At 33.9% G+C, this 21,800-nt stretch overlaps 1 protein-coding gene across 2 annotated transcripts in view; it reads right to left on the reverse strand.

Moving 5' to 3' along the window:
- coro2aa (coronin 2Aa) overlaps positions 1-21,800 on the reverse strand; it is a 45,270-nt gene that overhangs the window by 7,170 nt on the left and 16,300 nt on the right. Inside the window, exons 1-7 of one of the 2 annotated variants that reach the window (XM_056459151.1) lie at positions 21,525-21,785; positions 17,149-17,349; positions 9,796-9,912; positions 8,807-8,956; positions 5,908-6,087; positions 1,660-1,776; positions 1-105 (exon numbers count right to left, since the gene is read on the reverse strand). In XM_056459151.1, coding sequence (XP_056315126.1) covers positions 1-105; positions 1,660-1,776; positions 5,908-6,087; positions 8,807-8,956; positions 9,796-9,912; positions 17,149-17,349 — 870 coding nt within the window. In that variant the 5' untranslated portion in view covers positions 21,525-21,785. Of the gene's footprint in view, positions 106-1,659; positions 1,777-5,907; positions 6,088-8,806; positions 8,957-9,795; positions 9,913-17,148; positions 17,350-21,524; positions 21,786-21,800 lie in introns of those variants that run through there. The other variant, XM_056459146.1, reaches the window with a different exon arrangement.

Consider the following 21,800-nt stretch of genomic DNA (forward strand, 5'->3'; position numbering starts at 1 on the left):
TTTTCCAGCTATGTAAAGCATGTGTGTGTCCGGGTCATAAAAAGGGAAGAGAACACCAGAAGAGCCGTCCAAATCCTCAGAATAGGATGGCTGAGAGAGATCCTCCTGAAGAACACATTCATGCACATGTCAGTTAGGTATTTTTACAGTTTTTGCAAAAGCAAAAAATAGAACTGCATCTGCATTACATCTCAAAGCAAGTCATTAAAGATAACTTATGTTGTGACACTAGAGGAAATTGACACTTCAGAGGGCACTCATTGAAAAACTCCATGGAAAAAAATTGGAGTGTTACTGGGAGTTATTACAATACATTTATTTTTTTATGAATGAAAAGATTGTAATCAATGTGAATGAAATTATCATCATATATGGTAGCTTATTACTTATTTTTTCATTTTCCTTTTCTTTTGGCTAAATCGTTATTTCAGAGGTCGCCACAGCAGAATGAACCGCTAACTATTCCAGCGTTTGTTTTACGCAGCGGATGCCCTAACAGCCACACACACACTCATACACTTCGGCCGGTTTAGTTTTAATCAGTTCACCTATAGCGCATACGAGGGAAACCAGAGTATGGAGGAAACCCACGCAAACATGAGAACATGCAAACTCCACACAGAAATGCAAACTGGCCCAGCCGGGATTCGAACCAGCGACCTTCTTGCTGTGAGGCAACAGTGGTAACCATTGAGCCATTGTACATTGAGCCACCGTTATTACCTATACATTGTAAAAAAAAATTATTATAATTTTTTTTTTATTATTTCAATCAAATATACTTTTCTAATTATCTAAACTTATATCATTCAAACTGACAAAAATATTAAGTTAAACTTAGCATAACTTCAAAAATGGAGTTGAAACCAGATAAACTTTTTAATTAATAAAAAAGTAACAAAAACATTTGTAGTCATGACTTTTTTACCATATTTTTTTACAGTGCATCTGAAAAAAAATCTTGTTTTAGCTAAAAGCTTTAAAACGTACAGACTTCTAAAATAACTTGACAAATAGCATACATTTTGTCAGATAAATATTTGGCATTTTATTTTCACAAAAGTTGTACACATTAAGATAGACTGTTTACTTGCATTTAATGTGCCTTCTATGAATATAAAATATATGCTTTTGTAAATTTCATTTGATGCTGTCACCAAAATAAGCCATGCATTTAAACATTTAGTCAATTACTGTTTACACAGACTACTATTCAAAATGTGAGGGTCTTTGAAAGAAGTTTTCACACTTTTATTTTTGTACAGTTTCAGAAGCAAGTGTTGAATGTGTGCTCGCATATGTACTGTATAATTAATATGCAACCTTTCTGATTCAAAAATGCATAAATGATCAAATCAGCTCTCAAGGCAGACCATGAAAAAAGATATTTGCAATTCAGGATTGTATTTCTGATTATTGAGTGCCAGAGAACTATTTTTGCATTTGATGTTCGATAGGAGTTTGTGGGTAACAAGACCACAACTGAATTTATTTTAATGAATCAAAAACTGTCCTTAAAAACCAGACATAATGCTTTTGTCAGCTGTCACATCATCAATAAATACACGAGAACCAGTTTCATTGACAGCCATAAACAATCTTTTTATACACGTTTGCTGTCATAGTAGGAAAATTGAGTCTATTTTGAGCAACACTTACTTGATCCCAAAGTGCAATCTGGCGATGGTTCCAGCGTGAGTTTCCCGTGGAGAGAAGCATTTTCAAGTTTCCAAGAAATAGCACTTTACTGGCTTTGTGTGATTTGCAGTTAGTCTCCTGAAATCACACATTACAATTGAGTGAAATGTAAAAATAAATGCACATCTTTCTCTTTCACAAACAGATACTGAGTGGAAAACCTAAGGACGACCTCAACAAAACTTTCATTGCATAAATCAGTCAACAATGTGTTGTAAAATGAAATAGGTTGTGAACCGAAGTGTTATGTTCATCTGACTCACATGAAGAGACACAACAGTGTGATGTGAGAATCTTGGGTAACAGATGAGCCAGGCTGACCTGGCTTTTTAAAGGTGTTAGTTTTGGAAGTGTGCTGTAAGAGGGGCTGACCAGGGGAAGTGCAGCTCTGTGTATATATGCTGTGTGTCCAAAACCACACACATGTTCACTCATTTACTGGTCCCTGAATAGTGTATGGCAGTTGAGTGAACTAGAACAGAAAAGATTTAATCGAAAATAATTGAATTTGGACAGTGATGTAAATAGTGTGAGGCAGAGAGCATTTCAACTGCCAATCTGTAATATATCCTATTTGACTTTAATTGAATATGACTGCTCATATATCACATTTATTGATAATTTTTATTACAAAGAAAGAGAGAGAGAGAGAGAGAGAGAGAGAGAGAGAGAGAGAGAGAGAGAGTGAGTTTAAAGTGTATTGCCATATCGGATTCAATGGCTATTTAATGGCAAAAATATTTACACTTTATGTGCAAAACTGGATTATTGCATTAAAGACGAGTGAATAAAGCAGCGTTTTCATCCAACGAGTCAAAGCGAACAAAATAGTCACTTCCTGATTAACTGGTGTCAAATATCAACAGTAAAAACTGAATTTACTGTGGTAGGAGAAGCTGCGTAAATCAAGGGCGTAGTTTGCACTTGACATTGGTGGGGACGAGTGAATATAATCCCCCATACCCCCGCCAAGAATGAATATTGTTTTTTTATATTATATATTGCTATAAGTTATTTAACTGCTATTAAAATATATTATTAATTAAACCTCTCTTCATACATAAGTTAAATTAAATAGTCAGGCGCCTTACCAAGGGGGTTCAGGTGGTTCGAAAGACCAAAAGTTGTATTATTATTATTGTTTGAATTTATCTTATTATTCAAATGGCCAAATTCTCACAGAGAAAGGTTGAATGCACTGGCCAGTTTGTTATTTGCATATAGGGTTCAGTTTTTTAATTTAAATCAAGTTTTAACAGATTTCCCAAAGAAAATTATGATTAAAAAAAATGTCTTTTAAAAATAAGTATATTTTCATATTGGAAGAGTTTAGACGCAAATACCTCTAAATACCATTTAATATTTTCCATTTCCAATCCTTTCCATTGTCTTTAAAGTGAAATAACTGAACATAAATATATGAGGCTGAGAAAAATGCTCATTTTACATGGCATTTAGAGGTTTTAGCATCTGAACTCTTCGTTTCTTCATTCTAAGAATTAAAATTTCTCATTTCTATGTGCACATGTGTAAATAAAGCAATTTGACAAAATGGTAGGAAATATTTTTGGTACATCAAAAAGTGTAGTTATAATAACTATCCAACAAGATAATCCAGAAAAAAATGAGTTCTTAATTTGTCTTTAAAATTTAATATTTACACCTCAATTAAACAGAATGAATAATTCTTATTAATAATTACAGGCCTGAAAGTGTAATGTTAAAATAATGTTTATTAACTGATAAAGAGAGAGGTTAACAAAGACTTTTGTTTATTTTTCGTACAAATTAAACATGTCTCATAGTATTATTAAAAGATGGAGCACAGGCTGTAGTTTTTCTGACAAATTGTGTCAACCGAAATGGGAGATGTTACTTAAAGAGGTTAGGAGAACTGGCAAGGTCAGACTGATCGTAAAAGCAGTGAAAAACACTAGCAATAGCAGCATTATCATGATCGACTCATTCAGTAGCGAACTTGAGTTTATGTGACTTACACTTTTCGTTGAAAAAAGCTCTTTATGTTCACCTTTTTTTTGCTACCGCCATCCTCACCTGTAAGTCACACACCTTATGGAATAAAAAGTTTATCCTACTCATTTATGCGCATAAGTTTTTTCTGCGCATTTTCAAAATTTATGCACATCATGGCGTTTCCATCAACCGTTTTTTTTATGCGCAAATCCAAAATGCGCATAAAAATAAGTGGATGGAAACATAGCTAATGACAGTATAGTTCAGGGGTGTCCAAACTCGGTCCTGGAGGGCCGGTGTCCTGCTGAGTTTAGCTCCAACTCACTTCAACAAACCTGCTGGAAGTTTCCAGTTTATGTAGTAAGAGCTTGATCAGCTACTTCAGGTGTGTTTGATTAGGGTTGGAGCTAAACTCTACAGGACACCGGCCCTCCAGGACCAAGTTTGGACACTCCTGGTATAGTGTATCTATCACTAATACTGGGGTATTAGAACCCACAAAAACCCCACGGTGAGCACCCCTGCTGTCCTCACTAACACCACTTTCAACAGCAACATGATTTTCCCAAGTGGCCTCCCATCCAGACACTAACCAGGCTCAGCTCTGCTTAGCTTCAGTGGGCTGCAGGGTGATATGACTATGGCTAGTGTGTGAGCATTTATTTTTTATTATTTTCTCTAGGTTTCAGCATCCTCAGGACTCTTGAGGTAATCCTGGGTTACATTATTAAATGAAATTTGCACCTCCAGTGTTTATGTCAGCTGTGTTTCTTCATTTCTGCTGGATTTTCGGAAAGGGCATTTCAACAAGTGCACAAAGGATTTGCACCCAAAATCAGAGTGGATAGTGGGTAAAAAGTAGTAAATTAATTTAGAGAATGAAGTTGATCACTCAAAATTAACTGCAAAATGTAGAGAATAATTTTTTACATGGCAGCTCATAGACCTTGGAATGAGCTTCTGCTCTCCTAGGGTCAATTCAAAGAATGTTCAAAACACATTCATTCACTTTATTTTATTCAGTCATGTGTTGTAAATTGTAAGTATTTGGGGTTTTGGGTTTTTTGTATGTGTTCTGTTTATGTACAGCACTTTGGTGACCATTTTGGTTTTCGAAAGTGATTTAGAAATTAAGTTGAGTTGAAAATTCAGCCACAACTAAAAAAACAGCAAACTCTCGAGTGCTGTTTCAAACACAGCTATACTTTAAAGCATCTTAGACCAAAATTAAAGGGTTAGTTCATCCAAAAATTAAAATTGTGTTATTAATTTTTCGCCCTCATGTTGTTCCAATCCTCTGAGACTTTTGTTCAGAACTTTGACAAATCAACGATCCAGAGAAGTCCAGAATAATAATCAAAAACATTTAAAAAATTCCACGCGACTTCAGTGATTCAACTATAATCAGGTGAGGCTCTAAAAACAGTTTTGCGGCCTTATCAGGTCATCAGTGTGTACATTGTATGATGTACAACAGTTCAACATATTGCCATTAGAGACTAGGTTCCATTTGGAAAGGCTCATCCTTATATCTTAATCCTTTTGGAGAGTCCCTCTGAAGGAATTAGGTTGTAGGAATGAGTCCTTTCAACTTAAATGCAGTGTGTGACCCCAGCAAATTCCCTGCTCAATAGATCATGGTGTCCATCAGTTCTATACTTCAAAATCCTTCATGCCAAAGGCTCCTTTGAAGGGGCCATTTTGAAGCCAATTTGACACTTCAATATGGCAACTATGATTATTTTCCCTCTGATGTGTCTATGCTGTTTGGAACACACTGAACAGCACAACTAGCCTGTAGTATTGCCTGTAGTAAACATGCACCCTGATCTGATATGGAAGACATTGCTGAACAAAGTTGTTCTTACAGGTTTTCTGGCATACAAATGAGTTCTTGCAGCTTCATATAATTACAGTTGAAGTCACATGAAATGTTCTGACAATGCTTTTAGTTCCTTTTCTGTACTCTGAACATCTTGGTACTGCTGCTGTCTATGGAGGATGAGGGAGTCCTTCTAAATGTTCCAATGATGAATGAAGGTCTCAAGGGATCGGAATGACATAAGAGTGAATAATGAATAACATCATTTTTATTTTTGGGTGAACTAACCCTTTAAGCAAAGCATGAATTAGTGATAAACCTGGTAAAAAATGCATGAAAAAGAATGAGGTCAAGGATTATTGGTTCCACCTAATAACATAAGCTGTGAAGAACATGTTTTAAGCCCCACACACCTGTAAAAGGGTGCCAGTACGTGGGTCAATCACCCGGATCTTCTTGTCCTTGCAGGAAGTGGCGAGTCTGCTGCCATCTGTGTTGAAGGACATAGACAGAACCACATCTGAATGAACACTGATGGAACGCACAGGGTTTTTGATCACCTGTTCAGGAACGTCCAGCTTCCACACCATAACCTACACAAGAACACACAAACAAACACGTTTACAGTAAATGAAACTTTCTGACATTTAATCCATCATACTTACAGTTGAAGTAGGAATTATTAGCCCCCTTGAATTATTATCCCCGTTTATTTTTTTCCCTAATTTCTGTTTAACAGAGAAATTTTCTCAAAACATTTCTAAACATAATAGTTTTAATACCTTATTTCTAATAACTGATTTATTTTATCTTTGCCATGATGACAGTAAATAACATTTTACTAGACATTTTTAAGACACTTCTATGCAGCTTAAAGTAACATTTAAAGGCTTAACAAGGTTAATTAGGTTAACTAGGCAGGATAGGGTAATTATAGGCAAGTTATTGTATAACGATGGTTTGTTCTGTAGACTATTGTGAAAATATAGTTTAAAGGGGCTAATAATTTTGACCTTAAAATATTTTTTTTATAAAAAACTTTCTGCAAAAGAAAAAAATATTATCAGATAAACTCCTTGCCCTGTTAATCATCATTTGGGAAATATTTTAAAAAGAAAAAAAATTCAAAGGGGGCTAATAATTCACTTCAACTGTATGTTTAATTGTTTAGAAATCCATTAAGTTACTTTACATTTTCAAAGGTGAACTTCACAACATTCTATGCAATCAGCAACTCAAAAAAAAATGTAAAGGCAAACCTATATGCAAGTCATAAAGTGTTAAAATGTGTGATACAAATGATATCCATCTGTTATGGAAAGAACAATTACAGACTATGTAAGTATTTCTCCTAACAAAAGTAGTTTCATTAGGGAAAGACTGATTTAAGATGCAATGTGAACATATTACACAGTACATGTGTAAACTTGCTGATGCATTTATATTGAATTTAGAAGGCAAGGTTTCAGCTTTTTATTTAAAACATAAAATCTTTGTGTGTGTATCTTATTACTTAATTATAAAGCATAATAAAGAAGAAAAACACAACTTATGAACAGAATACTGAATACATTTTTAAAAGTTTTTTTTTTTTTTGAATGCTTAATGAAAAATGAGTTTCTGTAATATTAACATGAAGTGTCTCACATCTGCTTTCCACCTTTTTACCCAACTCACAAGCATCAAGCAGCATAACAGGCTGTTTTGTACAGCGAAAAATAACTGGAAGCAAATGACACCAGAAGCCAGACACATTATATTTACAACTGGCTGCACATGTTATTGCATGAAAAATAAGGGGGATATATCTCAGCAAGTTTAGAATGCTGCTCTTCCAGCTATAATAATTTATTTAAGAGATCCTTTTCTTTAAATATTAACAAGGTCGCTGCTGACTTTAGGATCAGTTTAATTAAAGTATACCACTATTTACCTTATCTGCAGTAAAGTAAATGTAAAACATTTAACAAAATGTTAACTTCTAATGGTATATATTAGAGTATTCGAGCCTTATAATACTAATACATCCGAGATATTTTATACTTGTGATTATTATTACAATTATTCATTAAAAAGATAATGAAATTACAAAACTAATATTTATTGATGTTTTGTGTTTCAAACATTTAACTACACAAAATTAAGATTTTTTTCTGTAAAAAGATCAGCATTATGCATCATGCCACATTCACATATTCAACTACATTGTCTCTAGAGACAGAAGGATGCCTATGACAAAGACGTTTTTGCTATTTAATAATCACACTAAGTCATATGGCAATATCTGCGTTGTATAGGAATTACATGAAAAACTTGTCAACAGCATTTTTTTCTCATATTTTGTGCTTAGAGACGATGGCGACAAAGGTTAATATATTTTTGCATTTTTAAATTAGATTTTTTTTTTATTCAATTTTTAAATTAACTATAATTTTCGGTTTAGTTGTGGCTTTGTTAGTTTTAGTTTAGTTTTTTTTTTTTATGAACACATTTCTTTTTTGTTTTTATATATTTAGTTTCTGTAATTATAGAATATATTAACAAATTAACAGTTAACAGAACATGTCCAGCAAAGTTTAATGTTAGGACAGTTTACATTTTCTCTTCTGCAAACCTCTTAGTAATAAATATAAAATAAATAACACTGAACTAAACACCATACAAATGCCACCTAAAATAATCAAATAAAAGCAAACTTTATGAAGTACTGTATTATATAGAATTGATGAAGATTCTTCATGCTAAAGATCATATATTTAGTTAAGCTTGCCTAGTTTACATTTTGGCAGATGAAGAAAAGACAGGACACATATTTATATATAGCTGTATATGCGTCTTTGACTGTAAAAGCGCCATCTACAGGTACAGTCCCTAAACAGCCACATGTCACAGAATAATAATAGTGTATTAATTCTGGAAATAATAAACTTTTTTTCTGCTAATTATTATATCATTTCAGTTGTTTTTTTAGTGACTTGTTCGTTTTAGCTGTTCATATATTGTGAATATTTTATTTATTTCAGATAATAAATGTTTTTTGAACAACAGTTTTAGCTTTCATTTAGCTACTAAAATAAACTTGCAATAGAGAGTTTTAATTTTAAGCCCTGAATACAACTATTTCAGCTCTAAAGGGGAAGTTTCTGCATTTCAAAATTGCTTACAACAACCAGTGTTACACATGATACGACTTGTGGTGGTGTGCGCTGAGATGTTAGCACTGTGAATATTTGAAATGTCTTCCGGAGGGCCAGTTCACTGAAATCTTGTCTGCCTTCATTCCATGACAAATTGTACGTATAGCTGAAGTACCTGATAGTCATAACCGGTGCTGAAAATGATGTTGTTGGCAGTGGGATGCCACTCGATGAGGCCGACACGTCGAGAATGACCCTGCAGCTCTTTCCAAGGCACTGTGATAGTCTTCAAAACACCATGTTCAGGGATTTCCCAGACTTTCACCTGAACAGAAAGCATGCACACACATCATAAAGCTGTACAAATGTCAGAACAAAGTTACAACATATCAAAAGAGCCCACCTAAATTCAGCTACTGGACTGTAAGCAGAAGTTTTAAGTCTGAAAGTTGAAAAACTATGCACTGGGTGTTCAATTCTGGGTGACTCCTTTTACCTTAAACCATCAAAACTAGCAATAATAGTCTAATACTGAAGTTATTATTACACATTTAATATATTTTCCCCCTCCTATAAGCCCAACCTCACTAGGAAATTGTACATATTGTCAAAAGGTCACACAAAAATAAACCTAACCCTCATTGGGGATGAGCAAATTGTACTAATATATACAAATATGATCATACAAATGAATCCCAATTAGCAACTTAATCAAAAAGTTACAAAGATTGCATTGCTCCTCCATAAAGTAGGCTCCCATTTTCAAATGATACACTGTCTTTTAGCATAAAAGTTCAAATTAGTCCAATTTTGCAATAGCATTAAAAAATAATAGACAACCAAAGGCATGCTATATTATGTTACATTACAATAACATACGTTAAAATGCAAAGCTAGCATAGAGGTGTGCATAATTACAAAGTAGTCAACATGACTGTTACTTATTTCTAAAGTTTGCTTCATGTAGGACAAAAAATGTTTTTGCCTGCACAAGCTCAATCTCTGATGCATTGTTTCATAAATCGTCTGAATTCCTGGCTTCATTTCAGTTGTTTGCTTATTGATTAATTGCATTTAACAGCTATTCACTACACACGCATAAGATGATTAGTGAAGAAATGAGCGATTTTGAAACAACAGACGTTGAAGTTTGTTTACACTTACTGTGGCGTCCTCTGAACAAGATGCTATGCAGAAGTCATTAAAATGATTCCATTTGATGTCAAGTACATTCCCTCTGTGACCAGAAACCTTTGGATAATGAGGGTCAACCTTGCCAGTCTGTGAAGACACAAAGATGGTCCGTTATTTTTGTACATTTGCATTGAGTACAATCATGGGGTCTTGGTTTGAGATATTTCCAGCATGACCATGTTAGTCCCTGATGCTGATAAAAGGATCTAAACTGTAAAAGTGATAAGCTGCAGTCGTTATCTTTTGTTGACTATTACATTTATATTTTGTGCTTATGTCTAATTGTATTAAAGTGTGCAATTGAATGCTAGAGAATGTTCAGCACTGTTCAAGGACTTGCGGTTAATACAATTTTTGGAAGAGAATAATACTTTTAGTAAGGACACATACATTTGATAGTGACAGTAAATTAAATAAAAATTTGTGTTGAGATTGCCATTTCAAATGAATGCTGTTCGTCTAAACTTTCTGTTAATTAAAAGAATCCTGAAAAGCATCACAAAAAAATACCTAGCAGAAAATGATTTCAACATTCATAATAATACAAAGATTTTCAAAATGAATAAAATTGGAATAAATTTTAGAGGATCATGTGACACAAAAAAACTGTTAATGGATTTTGGAAATTCAGCTTTGTCTTTTAAAACATATTTTGTTTTGTTTAACTAGTTTGAAACTTAACTTAAAGAAAGTTTATGTAAATTTAGCATTCTCTGTAAAAACTATTCAAAAATGCTATTTCTAATTGTTTTCCTGAAAAACAGGAGATAGATACTAATACAATGTTAACAAATGAAGCAGAACTGTGTAGTGGGCATCCCAAGTTCGAGTCCTGATTTGTTGACCTTTCCTGCCAACAAATTCTTTCCTGTCATAAAAATACCAAGAATTAAATCTCTAAAGGTGCCATAGAAAATCTTGAAAGTTGCAAATCTTTTGAAAATATTTCTATGTTTTTTTTCTGAAATGTTAAGAAACCAAAAACACTACAGCAATATTATGGAGAAGTATATTACTATTTAGTATAATATTCAGTTTATAATATGGAATGTAACATTATTGGAATGATTTTGTCGAGGGGTCTTGGCTGTGAAAGAACAAATTTAAACTGAAGTATCTCCTTTTATGTAACCTTAATGCTACAGTGGTGGATATAGCTGGAATAGCACCAGTAGATAATACACTTTTTCATCTCTCTGACACGTTGACTGACACTTGCACCAGTTTTGCAGATTTGCATCAGACACTTTCAAACAAACACATTGTGCATTTCTGAAGGGTGTTTTACACAGGTGAGTGGGCTTGACAAACCACATGTAGAAACCCTCTTCTTTCTACATGCACTGGACACTTTAATTCAACCCCATCTTACAAGGACACAATAAGGAAAACAGTAGCTGTGTCTCATTTTAGAGGCTGCATCCGATCTGAGCATTTTGAAATGAAACGATCTAGCCTACAGAGGACAGGTCTCGTCACCTAGCAACTGTAAAACTGCCGTTAATAAGCGGTAATAAAATTTGTAATGACTTTTTTCCAAAGTGATTTTAAAACTCATTTTAAGCATTCTGAAGGCAAAGCAAGGTTTACAAAAGCTGGAAATATATTTCCTATGATGATGCATTTAATGATGATGCATGTACACATATAAATGTAAACGGCCTATAAAATCACTTTTTAGTAAGACATGTCATACTCTTTTTGTTTTTAACATGTGTTTCGATATCCAAGTACAATAAAACAAGTTTTCTTTTAAAAATGTACTGCCATTATCAGCGCGCTGTTCGAGATGTTGTGACCTTCATTACCTGGGAAATGAAGGATGCATTTTCAGGCTGCATTTGAAAGAGTCTTAAAATTTTTTCGAAATGAGACAGCCTTTGTCTCGCCACAATTACGCATCACTCTTCGAATGCATCCTACAGAGGATGCAGCCTCTGAAATGAGACACAGCTAATGTTTACCTGTGAATGTACCACAAATCATGTTGCACTACTTGTTTTCTTAAATACATACTATGCACAATAATGTTATGTCTTATGTAAAAGTAGTCTGTCTTAAGTTTAAGTATGTATAGTAGTTAGATAACCGCTTCTCTTTCAATTTACTTTATGTCCACACATGTAGCGGAAACAATAAAGCTCAACTTGACTGGCTTGACTTGAAAAGCTGAAGTTCTAACCGTTAAAAAATACAATAAATGTGTAAGTTTGAGATGGACAACCTGTGCCCTTTTTTAAATGTTCAGGATGCAGATTTGGACCTGCCGAGGTTTAGTTTAACATAGCCTTTTATATTTCTTATGTATGCAATACTCTTATTTTGAAAACGAGACAGCCATCAGCTCTGGGGTAAGTCAATACAACAGCATTTTAACAGTTTACAGCTTGTCAGAATTCAAATTTTCTGAAAAGATGAATTACAAGTTTATTCAGCGCCATCCTGAAGATGCATAAGGTCAGTTTACTGCATCTTTTGTTAGTTTAATGTTTATATTGTGAAATGTTCAGTGTACATTTGTAATGAGGCAACAGACATGTACATTTGTAATGAGGCAACTCACACATCCACACTGAGTGTTTACATGGACACCAATAATCCGATTTTAATATGATTAAGACAAAACTCTGATTAAGAGTCTACCATGTAAACAGCGATTTATGATTAATTTAATCTGAATAAGGTCATAAATTCTATTAAAGCAACACTCTTCCAGCAGTTCATACTCGCATCCAATATCTCGCTTGTCTTGGGGGGGGGGGGGGGGGGGGGGGGCATGAGTAAAATATTCCTGAATAAAAGTGAGAGTGCCAAACTGCAGTTCAAGAGTTCACACTTAGATATTGCTTGAGAACCCTGAGCTCGGAGATAATTGAACCCAGGGCTCCTGCCTGGTCGATGAGCATGTAAGGGGGTACGAGACCAGGTTTTTGAGAGCTGGGGTGGAGGGGGGGATTCTTCAAAAAAACAAAGATAAGGGAGTAAAACTAGTTGGGCTATTTATAGTGAGTTTGAAATGATCCGATTGGCTTTCTATGATTACAGATAAAAGACCAGCTGCAATCAATCTTCACATGCTCCTCTCGAAATTAGTTTGTGAAACTGCAGTTAAAGTTGACAAATTTAAAATAAAACACCCAAAATTACATGAAACTATGGTAGGAATGTGGATAGGGTGGTGACGCAATGATGTTAATCACTGAATTAATTTGATCATGAATTGATCATGAAATGAACATTTAAAAAGTAACTCATGTAAAGACCTTAATCATATTAGTGTCTTATTCAGATTAAGGCAAATAATTCGATCAGTAATGTCCATGTAAACATAGTCACTGTTGAATACATGTTTAATGCATGTTTATGCATCTTGTTATATCCCTCAGCTCTTTCACTCTTATATCACTCTTTCTAGAGCAGGGGTGCCCAAACTTTTACGTATGAAGGGCCAAAAACCAAACATCATTGAGGGCTGTGGGCCGAAGATAAATATACCAAACTATTTTACATTAAAGTTGCCATGGGTCATTTCCTGATTTATTTCAAAATATTTAATAATGAATAGAAAGCATTACTTAGAATCCTATTTACTAATGCAGTATAACTTTTTAAATGATAAAATTATAACTTATTGCAATAAAAACATAAACAATCACATTTATAACACAGAGGAGTTCAGTGCAGAATACACTAGCAGAACCTGCCTTTGCCTTGATTTGCATTGCACTCTCTGCATTGTCCTCTATCCGTCGGGTGACAGTATGTACATTTTAAACTAAATTACAGCATGTAAATTGAAACATTTAATTTCAGTTAGCCGTTTCTTTGTAGTTTAACAATAAAATAAACAAATAAAAGGTTGCATTAAATTTGAAATGACAACCTCTAACTCATCCTCATCATTCTCTCTTTCTTCTCAGATAGGATGGTGGGCTAATGGAGGGCATCTCTGCTCTAGAGTAAATAAACTCATGTTTAAGAGGAAGTTGATATTAATTCCTGTCTGTGTTTTCATACATTAAACCTATAAAATGCAACTATAAATACATCTCTGTTGGTCGCTTTTTTGGTGTATAATTATAACTTAGTCTATATTTAATCCTTAATCCATAACTCATAAGCAGTTACATACAGATGGCTCACTCACTCCCAATGTGGACCTTTTGACCAATTCAATTGAAATGACTGTCATTTGACTAGGCATCTACTCAGTTTCTACAAATATGTTTTTGACAAAGTTAGCATGATTATTCTGCATGTGTGTCATAGTGTCACATCCTGTCTTCCATGTATGTTTGTTTTAATCATGTGACCTTTCCCCATGTGCTCCTTTGTTCCAGTTCCCACCACTTGTTTATGTTCATCACCTTCACCTGTGTTCATCCACTGTATGTAATCAGTCTCATCATCCCCTGTGTATTTACAGTCTCTGTGTTTAGTCATTCATTGTCCGGTATTCTATCTACATTGATGTCTGTTTTCATCCCATGTCCTTCCTGTCTTCATCCATGTAAGTGTTATCAATAAATCTCTGTGTTTTGATAATCCTGCGATACTGTGCCTTTCTGTAGTGAACCCAGGCGTTACACATAGTACATCATGCTGTGTGCGCATCAGTAAATTGAGTTTATATTAATAATTCATTAACATTCCTGATATTCACATAACGTAAAAACAGAGTTTTTCATTCTGGGATAAATCATAGGGTTCTAAATAGGCTTGTAAAATAATTTCTGGACATTTTTTACACTTACCTAAGCCACATACATTCTAAATAACAGACAACATTCAAACATAACATATAAATGCATTCTATAGCATCTTAAAAGGGGATCGTGTATTACAGCAATACTCAGTACTAAGTTATTACAAGTTTGACCAAGCATCATCACACAGAAATGTCTTTGCTAAAGACACAAGTCTCAGCAAAGAGAACATCCACCCCAAAAAAACAACAACTACTACGTAACATGAATGACTCAGTTACAAGTGATGAAATGCAATTTTGTCATCATTCATATCTAAACTATACTAACTGCTGGAATTGTTTCTGAGTAAGGGAGCTGAAATGTTGAAACGTGTATTAACATGAAATCAAATGACCACATACCATGTTGTTTGCTACTAAAGCACATTTTATCGTATGGACATGCTACTTTTGAGTCAAGCTCAGGTGTCGGGGGAGGAGATGAGACAGATGATACAGAAAGATGCCTGAAGGCTTTTGAGTAACCTGTGCCATTCTTTAGACATGAGGTCATACCTGACCGAACATGAGACAGTCAACAGAGCAATAAAACCACACAGATGGCTGAAGTGTGTCAGAAGAGGTAAGCGTGCAGGAGCGTGTGCATATGTACAGGTGTTCTCTACATTGTCAGGAAAAATAATACCTGACATTGTTGATCTTGTGAGGATGTTTATCTTTGCATTGTCTTCCTTGTGATCCTAGCACCTTGTTTGCATGAGACGGGACTGTTGTTGTGCCCCGTCACACCTTCCTGCAACTGCTAGCAAGCTCTATACACTGGATGTGACAAGGTGATCTTTGCAAATCCATTTCTTAATGCCAAAAGTTGTGCGAGGATTGGGAGTAGGTCAGAGCAGGGCATCATTTCCGCATTCAGTGTAGACAAAATCACTGAATATAATGAGTCATTTTGTTGATAGTCACTTTGTGTCGCTCACATCCAATGTAGACAGTATACATTGAGAAAAAAGTAGATGTACTTTATTTCTATTAAAGTTTCAGCTTATATCAATATGACAATTTTTTACTTTAATTTTACTGCAGATTACATCCTAAACAAGTCAGCCTGACGCTGCATAATAGGTCTAATTCACTAGATTTGTGGAATCTGGTGTACTGTATTATTAAAAAATAACTCTACTTCATTTAAATGAAAAAAGCTTGTTCCCTAAAAAATGCAGGGTAGTTGAAACTTAAAACTGGGTCAAATGTGGACTAACTCAACATTGTTTTTTTTTTATTTTTTTTTATTAAATTTAATTTTATAGATTTTATTTTTTTTTTGTCCCTATTTGACCCAATTTGACATACAGATTATGGTCTCACTTTATATTAGGTGGCCTTAACTAATTTGTACTTACACTGAAATGAATAATTTGTTACAATGCATTATTGTGTATGTTTCTACATTGTAATCATGATTGATTAAAAACCTGCATGAAATTACATCAGTAATTTCTGCATCCCCTACAACCTTATCCATCCCTCAAACCTAAGCATGCCTCCAAACTTGTCTCTAACACTATACCGTATCCTACCACAAGAGCGTTCTGTAATACACTCAATTTAATTTTTTTGCTCGTTCAAACTACTTATTTAAAATGAGCTGAAATAACACAATTGTTGAGATTTCACTGGAACAACTTAATGTTTTTTATGTTCAATCCACATAAATTTGTGTTAAGTTAACTTAATCAACTTGTGTTAGGACAACATGAATGAATTGTGTGGCACCCTGCATTTTTTACAATGTAGATTATGAACACAGTAAATACAATGTATTTAATTTTATTTTTTATGGACTTTCACAAGGTAAAACCAGACCTTTTCATTCTGGGGTAAATCATAGGATTTTAAATAGGCTTGTAAAAAGATTTTTGGAGATTTTTTTACACTTACATAAGCCAAATACATTCTATGTAGATAACAGAGAACAATTCAAACATAACGTATCAGTGCATTCTATAGCACCTTAAAAGGGGATCGTATATTACAGCAAAACTCAGTTCGAAGTTATTACAAGTTTGACCAAGCTTCATCACACAGAAATGTCTTTGCTTAAAACACAGGTCTCAACAAAGAGAACATCCCCAAAAAAACAAAAAAAAAACAATTACGTAACACGAATGAGTTATCAAGTGACAAAATGCAATTTCGTCATCTTTCATATCTAAACTACTAACTGCTGGCATTGTTTCTGAGTAAGGGAGCTGAAATGTTGAAACGTGTATTAACACGAAATCAAATGACCACATACATTAATAATTATTTATTTATTATAATACATTATTGTGTATGTTTCTACATTATAATCATGATTGATTAAATACCTGCATGTAATTACATCTTTAATTAATTTCTGCATCCCCTACACCTTATCCCACCCTTAAACCTACCCATGCCTCCAAACTTGTCTCTAACACTACCTGTATCCCACCTCAAGAGCGTGTTCTGCAATATTTTATGAACACAGTAAATACAATGTATTTAATTGATTTTTTGATGGAAGTACACAGTAGTTGAGGTCACATAATATGAAGTGGGACCAAGATTATAATTAGTGCTTCACTTACATTATGGACAGACAGCACCAGGAAAGATCCACCTCCCGCACATTCGGTGATGATAGCGATAAAGCGTGGATTGACGGCACAGAGTTGGTTGTCATGAACACTTCGAGTGATGGGGACGCCATCATAGCAGTTCTCTTTTGTGGCCGGCTTCCCAAACACGTGGCGATACTTAGAACTCCGGTACTGAGGACGCCATGTCATCTAAAGTGAAACAGAAGAATCAATGAAATCTACTGGATTAATGTTTGACAATGTCTTTAGCTATGGTAAGCATATAATATTAGCACATTAATTGAAAATGGCATGTTGAATTACTAGAAAATAAAGCATGTTTTTTCCTACTAATTCATATAACACTTACACTTCGACTGCTACCCCACATAAAGACATTGTTTAGATATTGTATTTCAAGACAATTGTCACTTTTTTCTTCCCTCAAACGCCTCTTGCATGTAGGACTATGTTCTTCAGCATCTCATCCAAAGCCTTTAGTTTAGTTTTGAACTGATTTTTGACTGTTAAAGGCTGTGAAATAACTGAAATCATTTAGTGTAATGACATGAAACTGCAAGGCAGGCAAGACTTGCATGGAACTACTTTAGCTGTGCATTTATCTGGAAATAATTGCACAGCTCAAAATGTTCATCAAAATAAAGCATTCAACAATCCCATAGTTTTTAAGCTGAATGCTTTAACTGTCAAAAATAAAATCTCAAATCTAAAACTAATCGTAGCAAACTAAATATCATTGGAAAGATTTCATTTGTAACTCATATAAAACCCACCTGCCTGTAATTATCAAGTGCAGTTCAGGTCCTAATTAATTGGTTTATGTGTGTTTGTTCAGGGTTGGAGTTTAACTCTGCAGGAAGGTAGATCTCCAGGAGCAGGGTTGACCAACCCTGCTCTACAGCAATCCACATTTAAAAAGTATTTAGAGGCTGAATTCCACCAAACTGCACTACTACTTTATAATTTGAGGTCTACTTTACAAATTTTGTCAAAAGTATAAAACAATATGGTTCATATTTCTCAAAACATACACAGAATAAGTGGGTGCATTTGGACATGGTAACCAATGGAAAGGCTGGTAATATTTGGTACTGCAGCCAAAATCTAATTTTTGAAGATATCAGCTTCAAATTTGAGATCTAGTTTGTTCAGATACTTGACTTTGATTTTCTGTTCATTTAGGCTAAAATTGATTTTGTACAATATATATTTTATGTAATATAATAAAATGCCAAAGTATGTGTTTTATCATCTTCATAATCTTAAAAGGCACATAACTTTTGCTATAGCTTTTTGAACCTTTTCACTTCAGCTACAATCTGACATCTGTCTTCTTTAACACGAGACCAAGCTTAAATGTATCCACCAAAGCATGGAAGATTGGCAATCACTGAACATGTCATTGAACAAGTTAAACATGTCATTTTCGTGTCAGTTCAAAAGATGATGACGTATGTGTATTTCAAAAGTGGCTCCCATGATGGCTAAATGTTGTAGTTTTAAAGGCTAGGTTTGTTTTTGTTTTTTTCATAGACGTGTAAGAACAACTAATGAAATCCTGAAGATACATGTTACAGAACACAGTAGTGAAAATTAGTGTAAATATTTTTCATATACTAATAAATCAAAGAAATAATCTACAGATCGATCGGTGCTCACTTGCACAGAATCTGAACTTGTTCCAAAGAGACTCTGCAGATTTCTGCAGTGCGCTAACTAACATTTCATATATCCACACATACCTGTCCTTTACATGGTCATTACATATTCCAACTAATAGTTGATAACACTCTCTGGTAATCATCCACCTCTGCAGGAAATGATGAAGAAAACAAGCCAAGTTCTACTGTCTCTGACTAAAACAATTTCCTAAACAAAATACCTGTCGGTGATATCAGCAAATTCTCTAACTGTGTAGATAAATGCTTTGTAAAAAACAATACGACAGGTTTGAATGGGTGAAGGATAAAGTTCTCCTGTACAAGATGGAAAAGTGAGATCAAACTGTACTATATTCAAAAGAAAATCTGGCATTTCAACAACTGGATTTACATATCTGAGATGTGTTCTGTTGAATTCTCAAAGTGAAGATCTAAGAACTTGAGGGATCAAATAGATAACAGCTTTTGACAGTTTTTAGCTGCCTGACTAGAACTACAAGCTAAAAATGGCGATTACGCAATCAAACTGACAAACACACATATATTCACACACACGCACCTGACCTGAGTATTACATATTAAGATTAAAATATCTTTTTGTAATAGGGAAGGTGTGTATGCTTGATAATTCAAAGTTGCAAATTAGTCCATTAATTTATACTTTTAATATAAAAACAATATAGAGCCCTGTAATAGTGTGACGAAAAGCCCAGTCATAAAAATAATGTTTAATGTAAAATACACTGTAAAAAAAATCCTGGTTGCCTTAAATTTTTAAGCTGAATCAAATTAACCTTATGAGTCTATTGAACTTATATTATGTCAAACTGACTTAAAATTTGTATAAATATATACTGGCTTGTATAACTTATTTAGTTAATTAAGTTGAACATGATTAACTTATTAAAACATATGCTGTCATGACTAATTGATCATGTAATTTTTTTACAGTGTATAACAGAATTAGGGAATTTTTTGCATTAATCAAAAGTAACAGTCTTCTTTGGCTTATTTCTTTCTTTATCAGGAGTTGTTACAGAAGAATGTTTTACCAGTCAATGTTTTAAGTCATGCAACCACCAGTGCTGGCAAACACTCCCTTATTCACGCACTCAATTTACTTAATCAAAACTGGAAATCGAAGCATCTGAAGAAAACCCACACAAACACAGAGGAAAAACAGCCCTCAAACAGGACTCGAACCAGAGACCGTCTTACTCTGAAGTAAACAGAGAGTCACTGTGCCGCCCAAAAGTAAGACTGTACGCCTATTTAAATATTAGTCTGCAAGTTATGAATATCTCGGTGAAAAAAAAGACTAAACATTTCATTTCCTACATATAAGTAAGCATACATAATGTCTGTAGTGTTTTCAGCATTAGCAATCTCACTAGATGAGTACATGAACACATGAGTCACTTCACAACAATTTTACCATTTCTTTAAGAAAAAATATGTACTTTCATACGTAAAAGACAACTCCAATCACAAAAAAGCTCTCCAAAGTCTGGTTTAACTTGAAAAAAGTTTCAATTATAGGCCTGCACTTTACAAAAAATAAATGTTAATGACTGTGAAAATGTAAACATGAAAGTAAAAATTATCGAACATTTAATGTTGAAAAGCTAAAAAAAATGGGGATTTTAGGTTTATTGTATGGATATGCTTCTATGTATATGTATTCTTATAAAGCCTACAAAGTATCTTTAAAAAACTCAAAAAAGTTAAATACCAGAGCTTTTCCAACTTTTTTAACATCGCAGCGTATATAAATGATCTGTATAACAGTGTATTACCATTATACATGCACTTCCCAAAATAATAATGAAAATTATTATTAGTAGTACTACTACTTCTACTATAATAATAAAAATACATTTAAAGGAGCAATGATGATTGTCGAAAAGAAAATGAAATATGACATTTTAGTTGTAAAATGTGTATTAATTTATATATTAGTACACACACATGCAAACATGAAATGGATTTTATAGGTTGAGAACATGAAACATTGCAACACTGCGAGCAATATAAGAGCGAACGGCAGGATTTGTATATGTTTGAGTTGTTCAGCTTTGAAAGGCTGGTGTAATGATTAACGGAGTGATGGATTAGCCAGTGTGGGTGTGGTGGTAGGTAACAATAGGTGTAAAAATCATACCAATAGCAGAACAAACTTATTAAGACTTAAAGCACAGTTAACAGAAGAACTAAAACACATCAGACAGAAAGTGGATCGTTTGGGTTTAAAAACAGCTTTCCAGTTGTTTCTAAGCTCGGATTTTTATTTTCTATAAAATAATAATAAAACACATTTTATAATGTGTTTTTCTAATTGATGCATTTAAGCTGATAAAAGTGAAACAATCACAAAGTAAAGTAAAACTCCAAAAATCCAAATAATTAAGTTTATAGTTGATATTCATTTGGAAAAACTAATTTGAACAAAGTAAAGTCAATTTTTAAAAGAGCGACTTAAGCCATGAAATGTAAATGATTTCAACAACAATAACAATAGTAACCTAATATAGTAATAGTGATATATTAAAATTTATACATCATACTGCTTTCAGTTTCTTCAAACCTCTTCAGGTCTGCAATTTGTAAAGGTCTGGACAGGCAAGTAAAGTGAAAGCAGATTTTGATCAGATTTTAGACAGATTCTGATTTAAAAAAATAAAAACAAACTGGCAATCTACTCACCCTGTCTGAGTACACGGAGACCTGACAGAATAGAGAACTGTAGATGGCAAAATAAAAGTGGAGAAAATATCCCTGTTTGCCACCTCCACCGGTTACAAATCCATTTCAGCTTTTGTAAAACATTGCAAAAAATCAAAGCGAGAAAGAAGCCGGACAACCAACACAAAGAGAGAAAAGCAGATGTCAAATTTGTGCCCTGCAGCTTTAGTAAACGTGGACAGAAAGCCAGCGGCGTCCAGTGTGTGTGAGCGAAGCAGGTAAGAGATCATGTGCAAA

The sequence above is a fragment of the Danio aesculapii genome, chromosome 1 (genome assembly GCF_903798145.1).
Source record: "Danio aesculapii chromosome 1, fDanAes4.1, whole genome shotgun sequence".
Taxonomy (NCBI): Eukaryota; Metazoa; Chordata; class Actinopteri; order Cypriniformes; family Danionidae; genus Danio; species Danio aesculapii.